Genomic DNA, 22,520 nt, shown 5'->3' with positions numbered 1-22,520 from the left:
ATAGTTAAAACCTTGGTTGCTAATTAGACATCAATTTAGAAACTATTTAACAATAATATAAACTAATTTAGAAACCAATTTGTTTTTTAGTTTTTAAAATGGTCTCTAATTTAGTTACTATTGCAACTAATTATTTATTTTGGTCTCTAGAAATTGGTTTCTATTTCATGATTTTCTTGTAGTGAATTAAAATTTAGATTATTGAATTATTTTTTATTTTGAATATTTTTAGATAAATAACTCATATTTTTAAATTTTAAATTCTTAATTTGAAAAGGATAATTTAATTTTTACTATAACATTTTTTTTTCAATATTTAATATCTTAAAAACACTTAATGATTAAAAAATATAAGATTTAATACATTTTAAATTAATATTGTTAAAAAATAAAGAGTGAGTAAAGAAAGAGAAGAAAGATATTAAGATGGAGTAAAGGATAATCACGGAAGAAGAAAGAAATGAAAAGAACCATGGAAGAAATAAAGAAAAAGATAGAAAAAAAGGAGAGAAGTAAGTTTTCATATTTTATTTTATATATATATATATATATATATATATATTTAAAAATAAAGATGGAAAGAACAATTTTCCCTCCTCTTACCTCTATGGTTTTTTTTCCTTGTATTCATTCCCTTTTATTTTCATTCATTTGTATCTCAAAATTTTCTAATATATTTTGATGCTATTCTGTAATAAATAATTCAATTCACTCCAGTATTTGGTCACAATTTTACAATAAACTATTAACTCAAGTAAACCGCGTATATTTTATGAACGATGAGAAAAATAATTTTATTTACATATTATTACATGGGTAATCAAAATAAGTGTAATAATAAAATTTTAAAAAATTAAATCATTTTTTTCTTCCACGCCCTATTATTAATGTGGTCTCCATGTTTATGACATGTTTCTTCTTTTTATTAATGACTTATTAAGTGATATTTCAAGACCACTCTTAAATCTACCATTTTAAATCACTGTTTCTCCATTCTTTTCTTCTTTCCTTTGTTTATGATATAGGTGGATCTTCCAGAATCTAATGTGATTCTTGACCAATTTTAAAATATTGAACTTATATATTTTTTTCTTATTCTAATTCTTTAACAAAATCAACTAGTATGTTTGCTTGTTGTTGTGCTGTATTCTTCTTACAAATCTAGGTGTGGTGGATGAATTATTTTCAATATAAATGTCTTCAAGACCTTTGTTTGCATCCTTAAATAAATTAATTAGGAATTTCAATAATCTTTTTTTCTTGAAAAATTATCAATATGTCACTGTATAATATTCCCATAAAATTATAAAGTTGACCATCACATTTAGAAATCTTTAAGTTCAAATTTATATCAAGAATAAATATATCACAAACATCATAACAACTAGACACTTGGTAGACATAAGCTCATTGACTTTTATGTTTTTTTTAGTAAGGTAATTGATCTTCCTAAGCTCATATTGAATTTTTTTTTTAAATATTCCTTGTATATACATGATGGTGCCCAAGTTTGGATCTATACTAAAAATATAAAATTTGTGCTAGATTCATAATCTTTCATTCTTTCTGCCTCCAATTGACTATTAACAACCTTTTCAAACTTAACCATGAATTCTTGAAGGGTTATTATTGAATGCACAAAAGAATAAAAACACATTAATACTTTTAGAATAAGATAAAGGCAAAGTAATGCTTCTTGAAGGAAGACGATGAGCAGTGATCATGCAATTGTGAACGACACAGTGTGAAAGAGAAGGGGTATGAAAACCCTATCATAGTGATAAAATGCACAACAACGAATAAGTAACAAAGAGAATATAATTATTGATTCATTAATTTGAGAGTACAGAGTATAGTCCATGGAGCGGTACAAAAAGGTATGGGCTGCTTATTTACAAAAAATAATAGTTTAGAATAAAAACAGTAACTAGAATAAAAACAAACAATAACTAAAATAAAAATAGGAACTAAAATAGAAAAGACAATAACTAAAACAAAACATGTTATCAAATACTTTCACTTCTTTGAGTAGCATTCATCCCAACAAAAAAAAAGAGTACTTCTATTGTCAATAGATCTCATCCTTTTCTTATGTATATACCTTTGAAGTCATTCATATCCTTCCAAGTTATACTCAATTATTCCATGACTTCATTCTTGTTCAAATATTTGAATACCACGTGAGTCTCAAATGCATCTCTTAAAGTCACACTTGAAAATATACCTTTTATGATATGTATGAATTAACTGTAAAAAAATTACTCCACCAATAATTTACAAAATAAAAATTCATTTAGAGTGACTTTAGAAGTAAATGTATTTAAATAAAAATACAAGTGAAAATTAAATTTCTAAAACTATTTAAAATGGTTCAGTCTTTACAAAGTTTGCTAATCTTCTAAGAAAGTCTAACGTGACGTGACGTCCACTTTTTCGTTTTTATTGAAGTTTTACTTTTTCTTTGCTCACTCTTCTTCCTCACTGCTTTCGTATCGGTGACCGACTCACCTTTGCTTCTACTTCTCACTCCGTTGGTGGTCTTCTTACCTAACGTCCGTCGTCGTCGCTCTTCTCACCTCACATCGGTCCCGTCGGTATTATTATTTTCCTAATATTTTATTTTCTTCTCCATTTCCCCACCTTTCGTCTTCACATATCTTCATGAAAGTTTTTTATACGATTTCTTAACATTTTCTTTAATTCCAGTCAAAGAATTCAGAATTTTAAAAAGATTTTGACATTTTCTTTAGAAATATTTGATGCTTATGTCATCACATTAATAATGTTTCAATATTTTTTTTTTTGTAATGCATGGTATAGGCTCAACAGGGAGCGTGATAAGCAGAGAGAGAATAATGGGTTACAAGGATATAAAGAAAAAGTTTATATATTTTAAAAACTTTCATTCAAGAAAGTAGTTTTTGTCGTCAATCATTGGTATTCTTTTCGTCTTCTTTCTTTATATTTTTTTTTTCTTTGTGTTTTATATTTTTTTTCTTTTGGTTTAATTTAATCTTTATGCAGGAATAGAAAGTAATTTTATCACAATTAAGACATGTATTAAACATTACTCTTTTTAACCACGCCTTCTTATTCAAGAATTGGAAGAAGAAGTTGACGTTGTAGAGAATCGAAGTTGACGTTGTAGAGAATCAGTCAAACGATGTTGGGAAGGATCCAATGGACGTGGGCTGAGAATGTGGATTAAGCGTACTCTTCTTGTTAAAGTTTTTTTGAAATAGTGTATTATGTAAATAAAACTTATGGAAAAGACATGAAAGAAAGAGTTGTTTTCCGACTTCCGTTGGAGCCTGGTTTCTCTTCCTTCTCGCACAATGTGACGGTCTATCTCGTTTTGTATATTCATGAAATGCTGGGTTTGTTGCTATATGTAATGCCGCTGGATTGTCACAGAAAAGTTGAGCTGGCAAGTTACATGGCACCTTTAAATCCTGCAATAGATCGCAACCAAACTATCTCCAAACAAGTATTGGCCATCGTACGGTATTCTACTTCCGTTGATGATCTTGATATGTTTGTCTATTTTTTTTTACTTCCATGAGATAATAGAAGAACCAAGAAAAATGCAATACCAGTTGTCTGACAACCTCCCCAGTCTGAGTCGCAATAAGTTGTCAATGTCAGATTGTTCTCGGATGAAAATAGCAATCCTTGTATCCTTTGATGTACTTTAGGACTTGAATTGCGGCATCCCAATGAGGTTCTGTGGAGTCTATATATATTGACTTAGGGTCCAAACCGAAAATGCTATGTCAGGCCAAGTAACCGTGAGGTATATTATTCGTCCCACAAGTCGCCCATATTTGACTGAATCCTTTAATAACTCTCCATCGTCTGGTGTGAGTTTTAGGTAGCTCCATTGGAAATTTGTCTGGACGAGCACCTGTGAGTCCCGTATCCTACAAAATATCAAGCACGTATTTTCTTTGGGACATGTAAATACCAGCTTTGGAACGGGAAAATTGAATCTCTAGAAAATATTTTAAGTCTCCAAGATCTTTAATGCGAAATTGTTGTAATAGACAGTCTTTAACACGCTGAATTTCTGTCAAATCATTATCTGTCAAAAAATATCATCCACATAAATCAAAAGGCAATAAATATTGAGTTATTTTGTCTTGTGAATAGAGAGTAGTCTGTCTTGGACGGTTGAAATCCTACAGATTTGTTGAGTCGGCATACAATGTTTTCCCCTGTCGATGATGCGCGGGTGGCAAATACATGTAAATAATTTCAGGCAATGTGCCATGTAAGAAGACATTTTGCACATCTAGCTGGTGAGTAAACCAATTTCTGGTTGTTGCAATGGTGAGGAGACACCTCAAAGTTGTTAATTTTGTTGTTGGTGAAAAAGTTTCAGAATAGTCGATGATGGAAGAGGCCCCAACACCAATCCATTGAAAGGCCACCAAAATGTCAAATTGAGGCAACCACTAAAGTTATGGTCAAAGAGAGGTCAAGAGGACACATTCTACATGTCATAAACTCAGTAGAGTAGTTTTTACATTTTTGTCAAAAGTAGCATAATTTAATTCTTTTGTATTTTTGTTGAAACATGCAAAGTGGTACCTAAAATGCTAACCTAAGTTTAATTAGAGTTTCCTACTCCTAATTAAACTTAGGTCCAGCCCACATTTTGCCTAAGTGGAGCGTAAGGTTCTAGAACTCCTAGCACATGGAAGAATTCTAGAACCTACCTCACATATGTTGAATTTAGGAGCCACCTTCCCATGTGCCAACATTTGAATTTCCCTCCAATTCTCTTTTCATATTCAGCCCACTCTTGCTATATATAGAGGAGCTTGGGTCATGTAAATGCAAGATTAATACATGAGTAAATTGTTGCCAAAATTGTGCCAATATCACTTTTTGCCCAAAACCTCCTAGGTTAGCCTCTTAATCTTCCTAAACCGTCACCTTCCAAGTAGAGTTGGCCTCACCACTCTTAAATCCTACCTCTCATGCACCTTCAAGGTCATCACCACTCTTAGGAGGACCTTGTTCCATCTCCAATCCATGAAGCTTCCACAAATCATTTACAAAACCAAAAAGAGGAGGACACAAATCCATCAGTTGACACCTTCAATCTGAGTGTACCCTTTTGCGACAAGGCGCGCCTTATATCTGTTGACGCTGCCATCTGGGTTGTACTTTATTTTATAGACCCATTTGCATCTGATGGGTTTCTGCCCAACGGTTAACGGTGTCAAGGTCCACGTTTAGCTGCAAGGTGGAAAACTCTTCGCCCATTGCTTTTTGCCAATTTGGATCAAGGATAGCTTGAGCATAAGTGTGAGGTTCTTTGGTGGTTGTGATTTGCATCTGATGGGTTTCTGCCCAACGGTTAACGGTGTCAAGGTCCACGTTTAGCTGCAAGGTGGAAAACTCTTCGCCCATTGCTTTTTGCCAATTTGGATCAAGGATAGCTTGAGCATAAGTGTGAGGTTCTTTGGTGGTTGTGATGTTAGCAAGATATGCACTATGTGTAGAAGAAATTGTGAATTAGAAAGAAAATGATGCATAGGATACCTGGTTCCATTCGGTCGGTCTTGGGCAGTGGTCAAATGATTGGCTTGGGATCCCGTTACGTAGTCTTGAAGCCAAGAAGGTGGGGTTGATGTGCGACTGGATCGTCGAACAGGAAGGTCAGTTGGAGAAGGTTTGGTAATGGGTGTTAGACTTCTTGGCGTGGGAGAAGAAGGTTGGTCTGCTGGAGGTTCAGATGCATTATGATGAGTAGGAGAAGAAGGTTGGTTTGATGGAGGTTCAGGTGCATTGTGATGAGTAGGAGGAGAAGGTTGATCGAGTGAATGTTGGACAGGAGTGGGTAAGTCAATGTCAATAGTGGGCAAAATACCTTGTAATGGAGGTGAGGATTGTGTATGTGACTATTGGCAGAATGAGAAAACACTTTCATGGAAGATGACATCCCGACTTGTAAAAAAGTACATGCATCTATATCAAATAATTTGTATGCTTTTTTATTGAGAGGATAACCAATGAAGATGCACTGTCGAGTGCGCGAATCAAATTTTTGCTTAGGTGAAACAACAGTTGCATAACACAGGCAACCAAAAGTTTTTAAGTGAGAAAGTGAAGGTGGGCGATTATATAACATCTCAAAAGGTGATTTATTTTTTAGTAAAGGTGTTGACAAGCGATTAATGATATATGTGGCAGTTAAAACGCATTCCCCCAAAATTCTAATGGTAAATGGGATTGAAATAGGAGGGCTCGTGCTGTGTTTAAAATGTGTCTATGTTTGCGTTCTACTACTCCATTTTGTTGATGAGTGTACACACAAGTGCGTTAATATTCAATACCTTTTTTGAAAAAAAAATTACGCATAGAAATAAATTCCAATCTGTTGTAAACGCGGATGGTTTTAATAGATGCCTGAAATTGATTTTGTGAAAAAGTAATGAATGATTCTGAGAGATGTTGGGTTTCAGACTTGTAAATAACCAAGTACATCTAGTATAGTCATTGTGAGAAAAAAAGTTTTTCAAAATGAGTTGGGGTTTTATGAGGACCCCAAATGTCACAATGCAAGATTAAATGGAGAATGAGATTTTATTGTTCTTAAAGAAAAGGGTAGCCTTATCTGTTTAGCTCTGGGACAAATACTACCATTATTATGAATGAGAATGAGATGTTTACTGATAGGGATAGGTAGTAAGGAAGATGCAAGTTGTAGACACGCCGAAGAAGGATGTCTGAGGCGTTTGTGCCACAAATCAGGGTTGGTCAATATTTGAGATGCGTGGGCTTGGTTTGGAAGAGGGGACATGTAGTATAAGCCTGCCCCGAGCCAATCATCCTCCTCGTAGCCAAGTCCTGCAAAACGCAACCATGTGGAGTAAAAACGACACAATAATTTAGTCAATTGGTTATCTTAAGATTTAAATTAAGAGAAGGAACACAAAGAATCTTTGAGAGTGATTTTATCATTGGATTTAATTGTGCCCGTAGATGAGATGGGTGCAGTTGAGCCGGTTGGCAGATTAACATTTGGAATAAATAATGATGAAGTGTATGTGAAAAATTGTGAATAAGATGCAATGTGATCGGTTACTCTGCTATCCAAAATCCATGGTTTCATAAAAGCAGAATTAGAAGAGGAGTTATGGGCAAGCAGACCTGTAGAGCTAACAAACGTGTCATTTTTACCGTTATTGTTGAACGAGTAAATAGCCTTTGCCAATTGCTGAATTTGCTCGGCACTGAAGCCTTGTACGAGGTTTCTATCAAACTCGTTATTGATGCCTTCTTTGTCAGACATATCTTTTATTTAGGAGATAAAAATGGAGAGATTGTCGGGCATCAAAATAGGTGCTCTGATACCATGTAAGAAAATGATAAAAAATGGTAAGAAAAAGAGATGTTTCTTATTCTCTTATGTTCTATGTTCTTATGTGTATAGTTACATTTATAGAAAATATATAAGGAGTTTCTCTCTCCAAATTACAATCTAATTAGGTAGGATACTAATCATGAGATTCTATCCTTATTAAATTAATTATATATAATTGGGTACAATATCTTACAATATTACATACAATAATTACATATAATTTGATAATTATTATTTTCTTAATAAGCAAACACAATGACACGTTTCTGAAAATATTTTCGCAATAAGTTTCTAAATATTGATCTATTAGGATAGATGCATATTTTTCTTCACTTATTGTCTCCAACCAAGTATGAAACAATCATGTAAAAGAACTTTTGGACTCATTTTACAATAAAGCACTACCAAACAAAATTGATTGATAATGAATATTCAATCCAATAAATGAGAAAAATGGCATATTATACTTTGTTTTATATGTAGAAGTTGTTGAATTAGTATGCATTACCTCTTCAAATGAATTTCTTTACCTTGTTATGAATAAAATGGTACGAAATTGAGAATAATTTTTAGAAAAATTTAAATATATGTCTGTTCATGTTCTAAATTCTTACTTTTATTTTTTCTTCAAATAAGTTTTGCTTTTACAATTGTAAATGTGTGTATATATAATGTTATTTATATATGTTATTTTTTTATTAACAAGGAAAAGACAATAGAGAGAATAAATTTGCAATACATGTTATTGATGATGCACACATTTATATGAAATGTTATTTTTTTCATGAAAGAGAAACTAAATACACCTCATTATTGTTATTTGTTAATTAATCTGATAATTTAAAATTAAATAAAAGACTTAAATTAAGAGTAATTAATTTTAGTTACTCTTACAGTAAATGGATCCCATCGAGAGTAGTTTTTTAAGATAAATGATCATTTTAGTTTTTGGAAGACAATTTGTTTTTAAATAATAAATATAATTTAATCACATGTAAAAAATATAAATGGTTCTTAAAATTTATAATTTATATTAAATTAGTCTTTGAAAAATTAGTGCGAAATAAGTGTAAATATTACAATTTAATGATCCTAGAAATTAACAAACACTTGTAATTTTTATATATTCAAAGAATAAATATGAATTTTCAAAAGGGCCATGCCCTTCTTATTTTTTTAATAAAAGTAAAAAAAATTAGCTGGAAATACTTGTGTATGAATAATAGGGCACTTTGTTTCTTTTGCGGTTTTACTTCTTATATGTTCTGGAAAATTTGCTTTGAAAATTCTATTTTATAAGACATCTCAGAAAGTTTATTATGGAAGGTTCATTCTCAAAAACATCTTATACGTTTATTTTGAAAATCCTATCATAAAAAATTCGCTATGAAATGCATTTGATATGATCTGATAGGGTTCTATTTTAAAAATTATATACTGAAAATATTTTTTTGAAAATTCTAAAAAAACTTGTTTGGAAAGATTAGATTTTCAGAACAAAATAATCAGAAGTCACATTTATAAAGGGTGAAATGATCATTTAAAAGATGATGGAGTTGCAATTAGAAATTGTTGGGTGCAGGAAGTAGAAACCTTCTTTTTGCTATCAGTAACAGTTGTAATAAATTAAGAAAGGCCTCCAACAAGTTCCGTCCCCCTTTGTATTACGGTGCACCAGATTATTGGTTTCAGAGAATTAGGCCGGTTTGGTTTCACAGCAAAGTTCTTTCACTCTTTAGCTTCTGAATCTTCAACAATGGTGCTCGAGGTAATTCCCGATTTCCCCTCTCGCTTTGATTTCACCAACTCTAGCATACCAATTTTTAGACTTTTGGTTGATGTTACGGTACATGTTTCGTTGAGTTTCTTTCTTCATCAGGCGACCATGATCTGTATCGACAATTCTGAATGGATGCGTAACGGGGATTATACTCCTTCTCGATTTCAAGCTCAAGCAGACGCTGTCAATCTCATTTGCGGGGCAAAAACCCAGGTTAGGTTATGCCAAACCGTACAGTATTCTGCTTTTACATTTCCCCCCTCTCTCTTTTATATTTGTTATCGTTTCATTAATTTATTTAGTTTTGGAAAATTAGTTAGAATTGGATAAGACTCGGAAATCGGAATGTTATAGCTGGCTAGAGATAGGTGAACTAAGCGTTTTTTGTTGATGTTGTGATTCAGATTAGGTTTCAAATTCGAGGTTCAACTAATTGTGTAGGTTCACTTGTGCTGACGAATTGTCTTGATTTTAATAATACATTCAGTCTAATCCAGAAAATACAGTGGGAGTTCTCACAATGGCAGGGAAAGGCGTTCGAGTTTTGGTCACCCCTACCAGTGATCTGGGAAAGATCTTAGCCTGCATGCATGGTCAGTACTTCATACATTTTTGTTCCTTTTACTATTGTTTTGTTGCTCTAGATTGTTATATGGATCATGCCCTGTTGGTAAATCTAACCTCCTTATGAATTGGCTATAATTCTTTTATAGTTTTGTTAGCATGTGCGCTTAGAAAACTACTTTGGTTAAAACAGTAAGAGTAGTAACTAAAATGACTAGTACAAACATCAAATATCATGGAAATCCAAAAATCATTCTGTACTTTCTCTACAGAAAAATTGTGTGTGACGGAAATGTTTTTTAATGTTTGTTCCATAAAAATATTGACAAAACACATTAAAATTATAATTTGAGGATTGTTGCATAAATACCTGTAATTTCTTCATGATTTAATGCTGATGCACTTGTATTTTTTTAAGTCACCCGTTAATATATAGAAGGAGATAGTAGGTTTGTCAAACTTCAGAGTCTACCCAAACTCAGAACTTCCATGAACGTAGACTCAAGCACTCAACTTGTAAACTCGTAAGAGTATGCAATGCAAAATCTAATAATTAAAACACTATCAGAATATCCAAACAAAAATTAACAGTATATTAATTGTAGCTATTCAACAAAGTTGGCAGGGAACGGATTCTGCTTGCTTACTAATACGATATTAATAATCAAACATTTCTGCTGCATATTTCTCTACCATAGCGTGTCCTGGTGGATTCTGCTTTTTTTGAAAAATGATTTCATTTTCCCCCCTCATTTAGGACTAGAAACAGGTGGTGAGATGAACCTAGCTGCTGGCATTCAGGTGGCACAACTGGCTCTTAAGCATCGGCAAAATAAAAAGCAACAGCAGAGAATTATTGTCTTTGCTGGAAGGTATGTGTATCTAAGTTTTTTCCTTATTGAAGTTGTATTCTTTGTAGTTATCTGTCTTCTTTATCTCAATGTTTTTCAGTCCTATCAAGCATGAAAAGAAGATGTTGGAGATGATAGGGAGAAAGTTGAAAAAGAATAGTGTTGCACTTGATATTGTTAATTTTGGTGAAGAAGACGAGGGGAAGTCAGAGAAGCTTGAAGCACTCCTTGCAGCTGTTAACAATAATGATACAAGCCATATCGTACATGTTCCATCTGGTCCAAATGCTCTTTCTGATGTACTTATAAGGTTTGTGGGATCAATTTCATCTTTTACTTTTCTTTTTTAGTTCAATTTAATTTTTTTTGTCGAACTTAAAGATATTCATATTATGTCGTTTTGTGGCAGTACACCTATTTTTACCGGTGATGGGGAAGGTGGAAGTGGTTTTGCTGCAGCTGCTGCTGCAGCAGCAGCTGGTGGTGTATCTGGATTTGAATTTGGTGTGGATCCAAACTTGGATCCAGAATTGGCTCTTGCTCTAAGAGTTTCAATGGAAGAAGAGAGAGCCAGGCAGGAAGCAGCTGCAAAGAAGGCTGCAGAGGATGCGGCCAAGCAAGAGAAGGGAGGTGAGCAGCAAGCCAGCTCTCAAGATGCAACAATGAGTGAGCGTGCCAGTGCATCAACATCTGAAGCTGAGAATAAGACAAGTGTTTTGATGGTTGGTGTTTCTGTTGCATTTATTTATTGCTGTAATTGCATGCTTTCCTTCTTGCTCAACTGGAATATAATAATTTACTGCATATAATTGTTAGTTCTTGGTGCACTTGGTTGGGCTACTTGTAGTAATTGTTGAGTGATTAAATTGCCAAGTCATATTATAATCTAGACTTTAAACTTCTCTAGGAAGATAGTGATTCCAGGAGAGCCTTCGAATTTCAGTGAAGGTGTGTAACTGAAACTTCTGAAACCTATTTTTAAATAATATTTCCACATTGCTGTTGTGGAAGCACTTAACTGATTGTAATCTTTTGTTTACTGATGCTATTGGTCAAAATAGAACCATCTCCACTCCATCATAGATCCCATCTATTGGACAATCTACCTCTGTAGTGAATCACCATTGCTATTCTGTTTACCATTCGTATAGCTACATCTCCTTTATTTCTGAGTAGTTAATCGTGACTATTTCTGGATGGGCTGGCCATTGCAATGCATTGTGTTTGTGATGTCGTAGCTTTAAGTCATTAATTACCACTGTTTCATCAAGCAGGTAAGAACCTCAGTTTTCTTCCTGTTATTTCGGAGAATATTTTGAAAAAGTGATTATTTCTTTACATTTCGGTAAACCAAACAGGCTACAGTGTTTAGGTGATGTATGTTACTGGGAGTGCTTCAACATTCCTGGGAAAATGACATGGCAATACTAATTTCCCATGTTTGGTAGAAGAGAATAAATGTTTTCTGATAAGCTTTCTAGAAATGTTAATTCTTCAAATGTAGGAATATAGTTCTCACGTCTTCATTGGTGGGGGCAAAAACACTTTTCCATATTATTTAATTATAAGCTTACTAAATTGTCCCATGGTACTTGGCCATAACTATATTACTTCCAAGGTAGTCGAATGATGACCTAACATTTTATAAATTTTGTCTATAATTAAAAATTCCTGGTACCAAACATCACCATAGGGTTCTTTATTCATCTACATCTGTCCAGCACCACTCTTAGGGTTTGACCTCATGACTCTGTTGATCTAATCCCCCTTTTGGGAAAGCCATCATCTTCACTTTCCCGTCCATTGCCCCTGTCTGTTACTGAGCATCCCCTTCTGCTCCGCCTCTGCTATATTTTAGCAGGTCCTGTCTCCTGTGATTCTTCTCAGCTTTCTGTTTTCTTACGTCTGTGGCCTATATTAAAAGTCTAGGGATTTAGGCAGGGGGGAAACTTGAATAATAGCTGTAGAGTATATTATTGATCTATTGTTTGTAATTAGATAACTGTGTGTTACAAAAGGCAAAGCACTACACCTATTTGAAGTAGTATTAGATTCCTAATCAAATCATATAAGGAAAGGAAACAAATCAAGAAAATAATGAAGTATGGACGACACTATTCCTAAGAGATGGGAGATCTACTAAAGACACTCTAAATTATTCTAACATACATTCAAGATGTTTCAAGATAAGCTATGATTTTCTACCAAATTCATCTGTCTGTTTTATTATTTTGTGTTGTTTAGTCACAGCCGTATGTTATGGTGACTAACTATGTATGTATATTAAGTTACTATGACTTATAAATTATTAATGATGACGATGAAGTATAAAATCTCTGGTGGTATTTTTTATTTAAAATTTTCTGAGCATTTATGTGCAAGAAAGTGTAACATAATCTTTGGTTAGCAGCCATCCTGCTATAGTGTTTTTGTATGTACCACTCTGCACCCTTTTCCAAGATTGAGAGTTATGGTTTACTCATGTTCATACACTAGCCCAGATAGGAATGTTAAAAATTCACTTATGAAACAAATCAAATCATGAAACAAACTGTACCAATCTATGAATAACCAAAATTATTATGCAATATACTGAACCAGTTTAGATGATAAAAAGCATCATATTCTTCAATAAAAAAATTGTTTCTTCCTACTTGCTTTGTTTTTTTTAAAAGGTGGACTTTAAGTCTAATTCAAGCTCAAAAAATTGGTTTATAAGATAAGATTTATGCCTACTTGTATACTATAATTTGATCATGATTTTTGGTTGACGTAGGATCTCCAATAGTTTCAAACTAGTTCTCATGTTTTATTTTGATTAAGTTACTAGCACCTCCCAAAGTTTTCTTGAATTACATTGACCCCCCAGTATTTTAAAATTCTACACAAACCTCCCCTTTGTTTAAAAAAAAATACATTTTCACCCTTTTTATTACATTACACTTTCACACCCTAATAAAGTCATTGTAATCATGAAAAAAAGTAGGGGATGTAAGTGTAATTTTGGGAAAATCTTAGGGGTATGAAAATACCCTACTACATCAGTATTTTTGTTATCTGTGTTGACCTTGTAATGGAAACAGGACGATGAGAATGCCCTTCTACAGCAGGCACTTGCAATGTCAATGGACGATCCTGCCATTAGCCATGATGTAAAAGATACAGATATGTCAGAAGCATCTGCAAGTGATCCCGAGTTGGCTCTAGGTGAGTTTTTATGTTTATACAATCTTCATGTAAGAAACACAGATATAGGCATGGATACTCTGCAAGACAGTAAAATTTAAGTGTCCCATAGGGCATTGAAGTGTTGCATGATGACTGTTATTTGTCCAGCATGGAAACACAGACACAATTCCTTTTTAACGTGTCCAACATTTTGTGGATCATAGTTCTTTCTTCCATTAAACACGGATAATTGTTTTACAAATCATGAAGCATGCAGATAAATGCCTTATTTATATATCTTGATGATTGAACTAGTTATCAAATATCTTGGTGCTGAGAAGATTTGATCACGTGTTTGCACTTTGATCTAGGAGATAGGTTTTATTCCATTTTGGTGAAAAGATAGATTCCAATGCATAGTGTTTGTTTTGTCTGCATTTACATATTTTCTCAGCTAACTCCTACTTGTTTTGAGGATTTTGATAAGCTTACTATGATCTGTACACAGGGTTAATGTGTTAATTTTTATATTAGAATCTAAGTCAATTAAAGCCTTGGTGGTGTTTATGATCTTTTCTGGTTTTGGTCATCTGTTGCTTGCAGCTCTCCAGTTATCAATAGCAGATAGTGCAAAGGATCAAGCAAGTCAGTCGGACATGGGCAAATTGTTGGCTGATCAATCCTTTGTATCTTCTATCCTTGCATCTGTATGTCTAATAAATCCAATGATTATTTATTTAGTTTTTATAACGCAGTATATTCGTGCACTGTATTTTTTGCACGAAGTAATAATTCATTGCTTCTGCAGCTTCCTGGGGTTGACCCAAATGATCCTTCTGTCAAGGATTTACTGGCGTCCATGCAAAATCAGTCTGAGGTTAGTCTTTCTTCTACTATGGAAAAACATACATTGGATTTGAAAGGAATCATTTTAGAAAATTTCTGAGCAGGCATAGTTGCAGTACTTGGCCTATTATAACCTTGAGCAAGTTTCCACTCTCCCCTCCTTTAATTGATATAATTTTTTTCATTATTTGAATAGTTGAATTTGCTTGGTAATATCCTACTAATAATGGAAATACCGAGTGAAGTGTTTATGATGTCTGCCCATTGAAGGCCATGAGGACAGTCGTGGGCTTTATTTTTAATATTGAAACACAACAAGACAGCATAAACCTGATTATTAGGTTGAGTTAGAAAATGAATGTTCTTAATAGCCCAAGTTTTGAAATTATTTCACTCCCATCAATGGCTGTTTGCTTTATTTTTAGTTTTATTTTCAGGGTTAATACTGTGCTTGCAGTTCCGTGAAAAATGTTTGCTGTAATATTATATTTTTATACGTGCTATTGTAAATTTGGCCTGAAGTATTTATATTTTTGAATGGATGAGAAGATTTTTGTACAAAGATTAATTTGCTACTAAGCTTCTGATATTTTATGCCTAGTGCTACTATCTCAAATTTCAACTTTTTCTTTGCTTTTGGGGTGGGGTACATGGTATTTTTCTCTATATATCCTATGCTGCTATCAGTTTTCTGATTGTGTTGTTTATCCAGCCTCAACAGAAGAACGACGAGAAGCCTTCAGAGGAGGAGGAAAAGAAGTAATCTTTAAGAGCCGCTTTGCCCTGTGTATGGTTTTATGTTGGTAGCATTTTCGCGGCTGATAGTAATTGGGAACTACTTTAGCATGTTCCAATTTTTGTCTCTCCGTAGCTAATTGGAACTCAATGCATGTATTGTTGAATATTACTGTGTACGATTAAAGATGGTCTTCATTGTCGTGTCTTATTCTTGGTTGGTGCATATAATGTGACAAGTGCTTCAAAGAACTATTATTATACTGAAGAAAGTTCCTACGTTAAATATATTTTTCAATCTCATCTCGATATTTATGCTAATCCGTTTCAGTTCAATGTTACATTTTTTTTATTTAATTAGTATAATGTTCTTAGGTTATGCTGTGCCGTGAATGAATTCAGTGACTGCTTTGTTTTTTTAGTTATCGAAATAGTGTAATAAATTCTATCGCTAAAACAAATAGTAGTGGTCATGTGACTTTAAATATTGATTATCGTGCATAATTTTTGAAAGGGGGGATTTCTAGTAGCTGTAATTTCTTCATTTTTGAAGATGCTCAGGTTCATTAAAAAATGCATTTAGTAAATTTTAACTTAGTGTTTTTTATTTTTTAACCTTAATCAAACTCTTTCGAAAGCATAATATAATGGGTACCTTTGTCAATATTACTAATAAAAAAATTGGAATTATACATTTTGACACATTGTTAAACATTACAAAATTAATAAGAATAAAATTTAGGAATTGAGAAAATTAGAAAATTAAATCGTTGGATAATTTTTTACAAATACTTCAAAATTAGAAAAGTATTGCTTAATTTATTATTAATAAAAAAAACATAATAAAACAATATGTTAAAATAAAGTTTGGGCTTAGGCCATCTATTACTCATCCTAATTTTAAAAATAAAAAAAGAAACATATACTGCGCAACACTCAGTACATGTAGAAGGGATCATCGGATTTTTGTCTCATCTTCTCCGCACTGACCAGCCACCGCCTTCAGTTGATTGTGCTTACAAGGATTGAAGGGTCAATTGCCCTCACATTATATAAGCTTACAGCCATTGCACTTAATGAATTTTGACCCTTCTCAACTGAAAACTAACGATTTCAATTGGAAATAGTCCTTTTACTTTATGAACATAGACATATTTTCAAATATCAAATCGAATTTAGAAGAGTAGATAGGAGAACTTAATATTTGCATAATTATAATAAATTTATATATTTATTATATTTTATAACTATAATTAAATAAATTTACTTTTTTATAATTTATTTTTAGAGTAACTACAACCATTATAAAGTAAAAGAACCCTAAAAGATCATTAAATTGCAGAAAACTTAAAATAGACCGTGATTAAAATTGTAAATTGCAAATTGAATGATTAATGTAAATTGTAATTGAAATTGAATTAACATGAATAAAAACGAATGAAGACGGTTTATTCCTTAAAACGGTAAATTGAGCATAAATATAAACAAATTCAATTTAGGAAATGTACTCAACAGAGTGTTTGGGACTCAGTGCTCGAGGGTCGGATCTCGGTGCATGGTATAGGCAGGTCAGCTCGACTGTTGGACTAGTAAAATGGGCAATGTTTGGTCAGTATGACATAGTTGAAGTATTTTTTTTATATGTGAGCATAAGGTTACTAATGAAGGGTATTTATGAATATAGGGGTACATTTAGTACATGTGGTGTCTAGCACAAGTAAAACATTCTCTATAGAGCCCAAAACCCAAGAGAGCTAGGGTTGAGGAGAATAGGTTGCATGCATGGTACGTGGAGGCTTGTATGCCTCCAAGGGACAAATTGGACGCCTGATGTTGGTACATGAGTTGGTATCCTGGTGGTTATTCTGTTAAGATTTTATGCACTCCAAGGAGATAAGATTTTGTACAGTTGCAGTACTAATCAAACATGGTTTCATTGGAGGTAAGGTTCTCTCGTGAGAGAAGGTTGTTACAAGAGGTAACCTAAAAGTAGACCATAAAAGGGACTTGAGATCCCACTGTTTCTATAAGCCCTGAACTGACTTGATCGTCGGAGTGCAATCAACAGGTAGGGCCCCCTCTGTTTCAACGGAGCCGCCTTCCAACATCCAAGGGAAGCACAAAATCCACCAGAAATAGGAGGAGTCACCGCTTGCCTTTGAGGTCAACTGACAAGAACAAGAACTATGAAGCTCAAATTTCTCTTAAATGGCGTGTCGGTGTCGGATACTTGTATCAGACACCGACACTCGCATGACACTTGTAGGACACGTATCCATGAAGTATCCAATTCAATAAGTATTTGTTGGATTTATGAAAATTCTAGTACGGCTCTAACATAATTTTAAAAAGAAAAAATATATTAATTTTCTAAAAACTCAAACTTATTGTATAAATTTTTATTATGATTATAAAAATAAGAAACAATTCATTTTGAGCTAGTCATGAAAAACATCTTTCTACTCCAAAAAGTAATCTGGAACATACTTGTGCACATAAATATTTATTTTCAATTTATATAATTCATAATTATATAATATATAGATCTGTGTCCCCGTGTCCTACATTTTAGAGATTATACGTATCTTCGTATCCGTGTCCGTGTATTTGCTACATAATTTAGAAACGTAAAATAAGAATAAAAAGTCGTGATTCACTAATCTTCCACTTCATATAGAAGGAATCCAAATACAAGTTCTTTGTTATTGAAAAAAACATAACCAATTACTTTATATTATTAGAAAATCACTTTCAATGGAAAATAGAAATTTGAAACGAATTTGGAAAAAGAAAACACTAAAAACACAACATCATCCTATCATACATGACTTTTGGTTCATTATTACCTAAATCCAAAATTGAATTCACTAAAAAAAAAAAAATCCAAAATTGAATTCACTTTTCCAGAAAATGCATAACGCAAAGAGAAGAAGAAATGCGAGAAAAACAATAACTCCCAAGAAATTGAATAGAACATCCTCAAATTAACTAAAAGTAGAGAAAACTAAAAAGTAAACTAACTAAACCACTGTTACAAAGTGTCTAATCTACTTGCTAAGCATGTTATGTATATATTTTTGTTCAACCAATCTTTATATACAGTTTCAAGGCTACACAATGGATGGGTCTTGGTTCTAACCGAAATTGGACCCACAAAATTGTTCCAAAACTAACTTTAATTTCTTTAAGTTTTAATTGATTGTCTAGTGATTTTGATCATTGACTTTTGAGTGTCTGGTGCAATTTGCAAATTTTAACTCGTTAGACTCAACTTTTTCTACTTTTCATAGTCCAAGTATCTTTATTGAAGCTTCTAAGGTCAAAGTGTAATTCGGAAAAAATGTTTCTACAAATGATCAAAGCAATTATTAAATAGTCTATGCAAAATTAAGTTATAAAAGACCGTTCTTATTACATTTTGTACAAGTCCTAAATTCTTGCATAAAATACAAATCTACTTTAAAAATAGAAAATAAGAACGAAAGAAGACTTTAAGACTAGAAACATTAGAAGGATGATGTAACAACTTTTTTTTCTTATCAGCAATAAAAATTAAATAAATGTGAACCACTTCATGGATAGTTCAACCTTTATACAAAATATACAATGAACAACTTCTAACCTAAAGCCACCAAACTAACCGAACCAAAGCACGAATCTTACTAAAAACCTAACATACGTCAAAAAATCATTCTCATACATTCCAAAGGTTCCAAGCACCAGCTAGAGAAGGAAAACGAGGTAGAACGAAATTTTGCAGAAATCCAAGACCACACCTTTGCTTGCACCATTGTACACACTTCTGAAGCGTCAGCCACCCTTTTATTGAAAATGATAGAGTTCTTGTGATTCCAGATTTCCCCCACAACCCCAACCCAAATTGTGCTCCATACATCATTAAATGAATCAGAAAACATGCTCAACTTGAATTGAGCAAAGTTTGACGAAGGATCAATGTGAGACACAAACGACACTCCCAACCACTTAAAGCAAAAACACCAAACCCGCCAAGCAAAACTGCAAGCGAAAAACAAATGGCGATGAGACTCTTCCTCCTTCCCACACAGACAACACAAAGAACTTTCCACCAACACCCCACGCCTTTCCAGATTGACCCTAGTAGCAATCTTATTCTCCAACACCCTCCAAGATGTAAATAAAGCAGACGGTACAACTTTACAACTCCATAACTTACTGAAAACCGAAGAAAAATCCACCTCACAATCCCTCTTAACAAGAAAATAGGCAAGAATTAACTGAAAACGTCTGAAGACCCCAGCCTTCCACACCCACCTATCCGCCTCTCCCAAAGCCAGCCTAGCCTCAAGAAGTGCCTGACACAACTGATCCACCAAAGGCTTCTCCCAGTCAAAAAAAGGTCTACGCTAGGCTAAATGCCAAACCCAAACACCGTCAGACCAAGACCCAAGCTCAACCACCTTTGCATCATTGGCCGGAACAAAGAGAAAACAGTCTCGAAAAGACTCTCTTCAGCGCATCACTACCTAGCCAACTGTCCTCCCAAAAAGAAATATCCTTCCCATCACCAACTTTTCACTTGAACCCATCTTCAAAACTTCTACCCCAACCCTCCGAAGCCCACACCACTTTCAAGTCTTTCCACCAAAGGGAACTCCTACGACTTTTTCCTTCCTCTCTCAAACTTTTTCACCCACCATATTTAGAAACGAGAATCTCCTTCCAAAGACCGCCCTTATCCAAACCCAACCTCCATATCCACTTACCTAACAAAGTCAGATTAAAAAACTTTAAATCAATAATACCAAGCCCCCCAACTTCGCGAGGCTTACAAACCTTTTCCCAAGAAGCCCAAGCGATCTTCCTTCCTTCAGAACTCCACCCCCAAAGAAAATTCCTTTGGATCCTAACCAACTTATCTGCCACCCCGGAAGGCAATTTGAATAAGGACATAAAGAATAGCGGGATAGAAGAAAGAACAAACTTGATCAAACAAATCCTCCCCGCCAACGACAAGCACTTACCTTTCCACCTGCTTAGTCTAGCCTGAACTTTCTCTATCACCCCATTCCAAAAGTCACCGCGCTTATGATTCCCACCAACAGGCATACCCAAGTAAACAAAAGGAGAATCCATCACGTCGCAATTAAGGATAGCTGCAAAACGCTGTAGCGAATGTTGATCAAGCCCTATTCCGCCAATTCTACTTTTCAAAAAATTAACCTTAAGCCCCGAGGCAAGCTCAAAGCATTGCAGAATCGCCTTAATATTGAAAATGCTTTTGGTGTTAGCTTCACAGAAAAACAAGGTATTGTCCGCGCACTGTAACATGTTTACCTTCACTTTATCCCTGCCAACCTCCAAACTGTCAATCAGATTCTTTTCTTCGGCCATCCTTGACACCCTGGCCAGCCCTTCTGCCACAATAAGAAAAAGAAACGAAGCTAGCGGATCACCTTGACGAAGACCCTTCATAGGAAATAACTCCTTAGTTGGGCTACCATTCACCAGAACTGAAACCGACGCTGATTCTAAACAACCCTTTATCCAAGGAATCCACAGATCACAAAAACCCATCCTCCAAAGCATATAATAAATAAACTCCCAACTAATTGAGTTGTACGCCTTCTCATAGTCAACTTTGAAGAAAACACAACTTTTTCTCTTTCTTTTGTACTCTTCCAACACCTCATTAGCTACTAGCACACTGTCCAACAAGCCCCTTCCTTCAAGAAAAGCCGACTGTCTGCCGTCAATAACTTTACTGATCACCTTTTTCAAGCGTATAGAAAGCGCTTTAGAAATGATCTTGTACAAACAACCAACTAAGGAAATGGGTCTAAACTCACCAAGCTGTTGGGGGTTTTCAACTTTTGGTATTAAACAAAGAAACGAAGCGTTTGTACCTCTGGGCCAACGACCATTAACTGCAAAATCCTTCACTGTCGCCATCACATCCTTCTTAATGATGTCCTAACAAAATTTTAAGAAACCAAAATTGAAGTCATCAGGCCCAGGACTCTTTGAGCTGTCACAACTCTAAACCGCAACCCTAATCTCTTCTTCAGAAAACTCACCAATCAACAAATCATTATCTAAATCCGAAATGGAGCAAAACCTAGCATTATCCAGTCGAACCTGACATGCATCATTCCTAGCAAACTTGTCTTTAAAGAACTCTTGAACCTTGTCCTTGATCACCTGCTTATCCTCACACCAGTTACCGTTAACAAACAACCCATGCAACTGATTCCTTGCTCTTCTCCATTTAACAGTCGAATGAAAAAACCTTGTATTAAGGTCCCCCTATTTTAACCATTTTTGCCTAGCTTTCTGAAACATAATCGCCTCCTGCTTAAACTTTGTTTTGTTAAGTTCAACAAGGAGAGCCTTTCTTTCTTCCCTTTCTGACTCAGCTAACCCACAATCATCGTCACGTGCGTCTAAAACCTCAATCCTCTTTTGCACTTCCTTACTAGCAAGATTCACATCTCCCAAGACTTCTTTATTCCATATTTTTAAATCTACTTTTAGCTTTTTCAATTTTTCTTTGAACACAAATATTCCACCTCCTACGACCTCATAAGAAGACCAAATCAAACTCACAAACTGCTTAAATCTACTATCTCTTTACCAGACATCCCAACAACTAAAAGGTTTTGGACCCCAGTCCAAGGACACCTCTTTAAGTATTACTGCACAATGATCAGAGATTGATATGCTTAACACGAACTGCTGACAATTTGGCCAAACTTCCAACCATTCCATTGAAACAAGCACCCTATCAATTATGCTTTTTACCATTCCATTAGGCTTGTACCAAGTAAACTTCCTACCAACCAACGAGATATCAACCAATTTCGATATTTCAATAAAATCATTGAAACCTTTTATTTCTCTACAATAATCTGACGTCGACATCAAACTCTTCCTCTCCTCTTGCCGTCTAATAGAATTGAAATCTCCAATAATACACAAAGCCTTTGACAGTTGATTCATTATGACAACACTAATTTCCTTCCACACCTCATTCTTTTCCCGTAAAGTGCCAGAGCAATAAACATTCACTATAGTTACCAATATCCCATTACCAAACTTCCAAAAACCTTCAACTACTGAATAATTCCTTCCGTTTACAAAACTAATCATCTGAAACGACTTATTACTCTACATTGTGAGAACCCCACATACACTGTTTAACGCTTTGTTAATCAGATCTCTT

At 34.2% G+C, this 22,520-nt stretch overlaps 1 protein-coding gene across 1 annotated transcript; it reads left to right on the top strand.

Annotated features, from left to right (window-relative positions):
* The first annotated feature begins 8,924 nt into the window (after nt 1–8,924).
* LOC137810951 (26S proteasome non-ATPase regulatory subunit 4 homolog) lies at nt 8,925–15,640 on the top strand. The gene is made up of 10 exons (XM_068612466.2): nt 8,925–9,143; nt 9,255–9,368; nt 9,643–9,748; nt 10,477–10,591; nt 10,671–10,880; nt 10,980–11,292; nt 13,654–13,777; nt 14,342–14,445; nt 14,547–14,615; nt 15,297–15,640. Exons 1-10 carry the CDS (start codon nt 9,132–9,134, stop codon nt 15,345–15,347), a joined length of 1,218 nt encoding a protein of 405 aa, XP_068468567.1. The 5' UTR covers nt 8,925–9,131; the 3' UTR covers nt 15,348–15,640.
* The last annotated feature ends 6,880 nt before the right edge of the window (nt 15,641–22,520 follow it).

This window comes from Phaseolus vulgaris, chromosome 2 (genome assembly GCF_051622355.1).
Source record: "Phaseolus vulgaris cultivar YP4 chromosome 2, ASM5162235v1, whole genome shotgun sequence".
NCBI lineage: Eukaryota > Viridiplantae > Streptophyta > Magnoliopsida > Fabales > Fabaceae > Phaseolus > Phaseolus vulgaris.
This window is presented reverse-complemented; position numbering and strand designations above follow the sequence as displayed.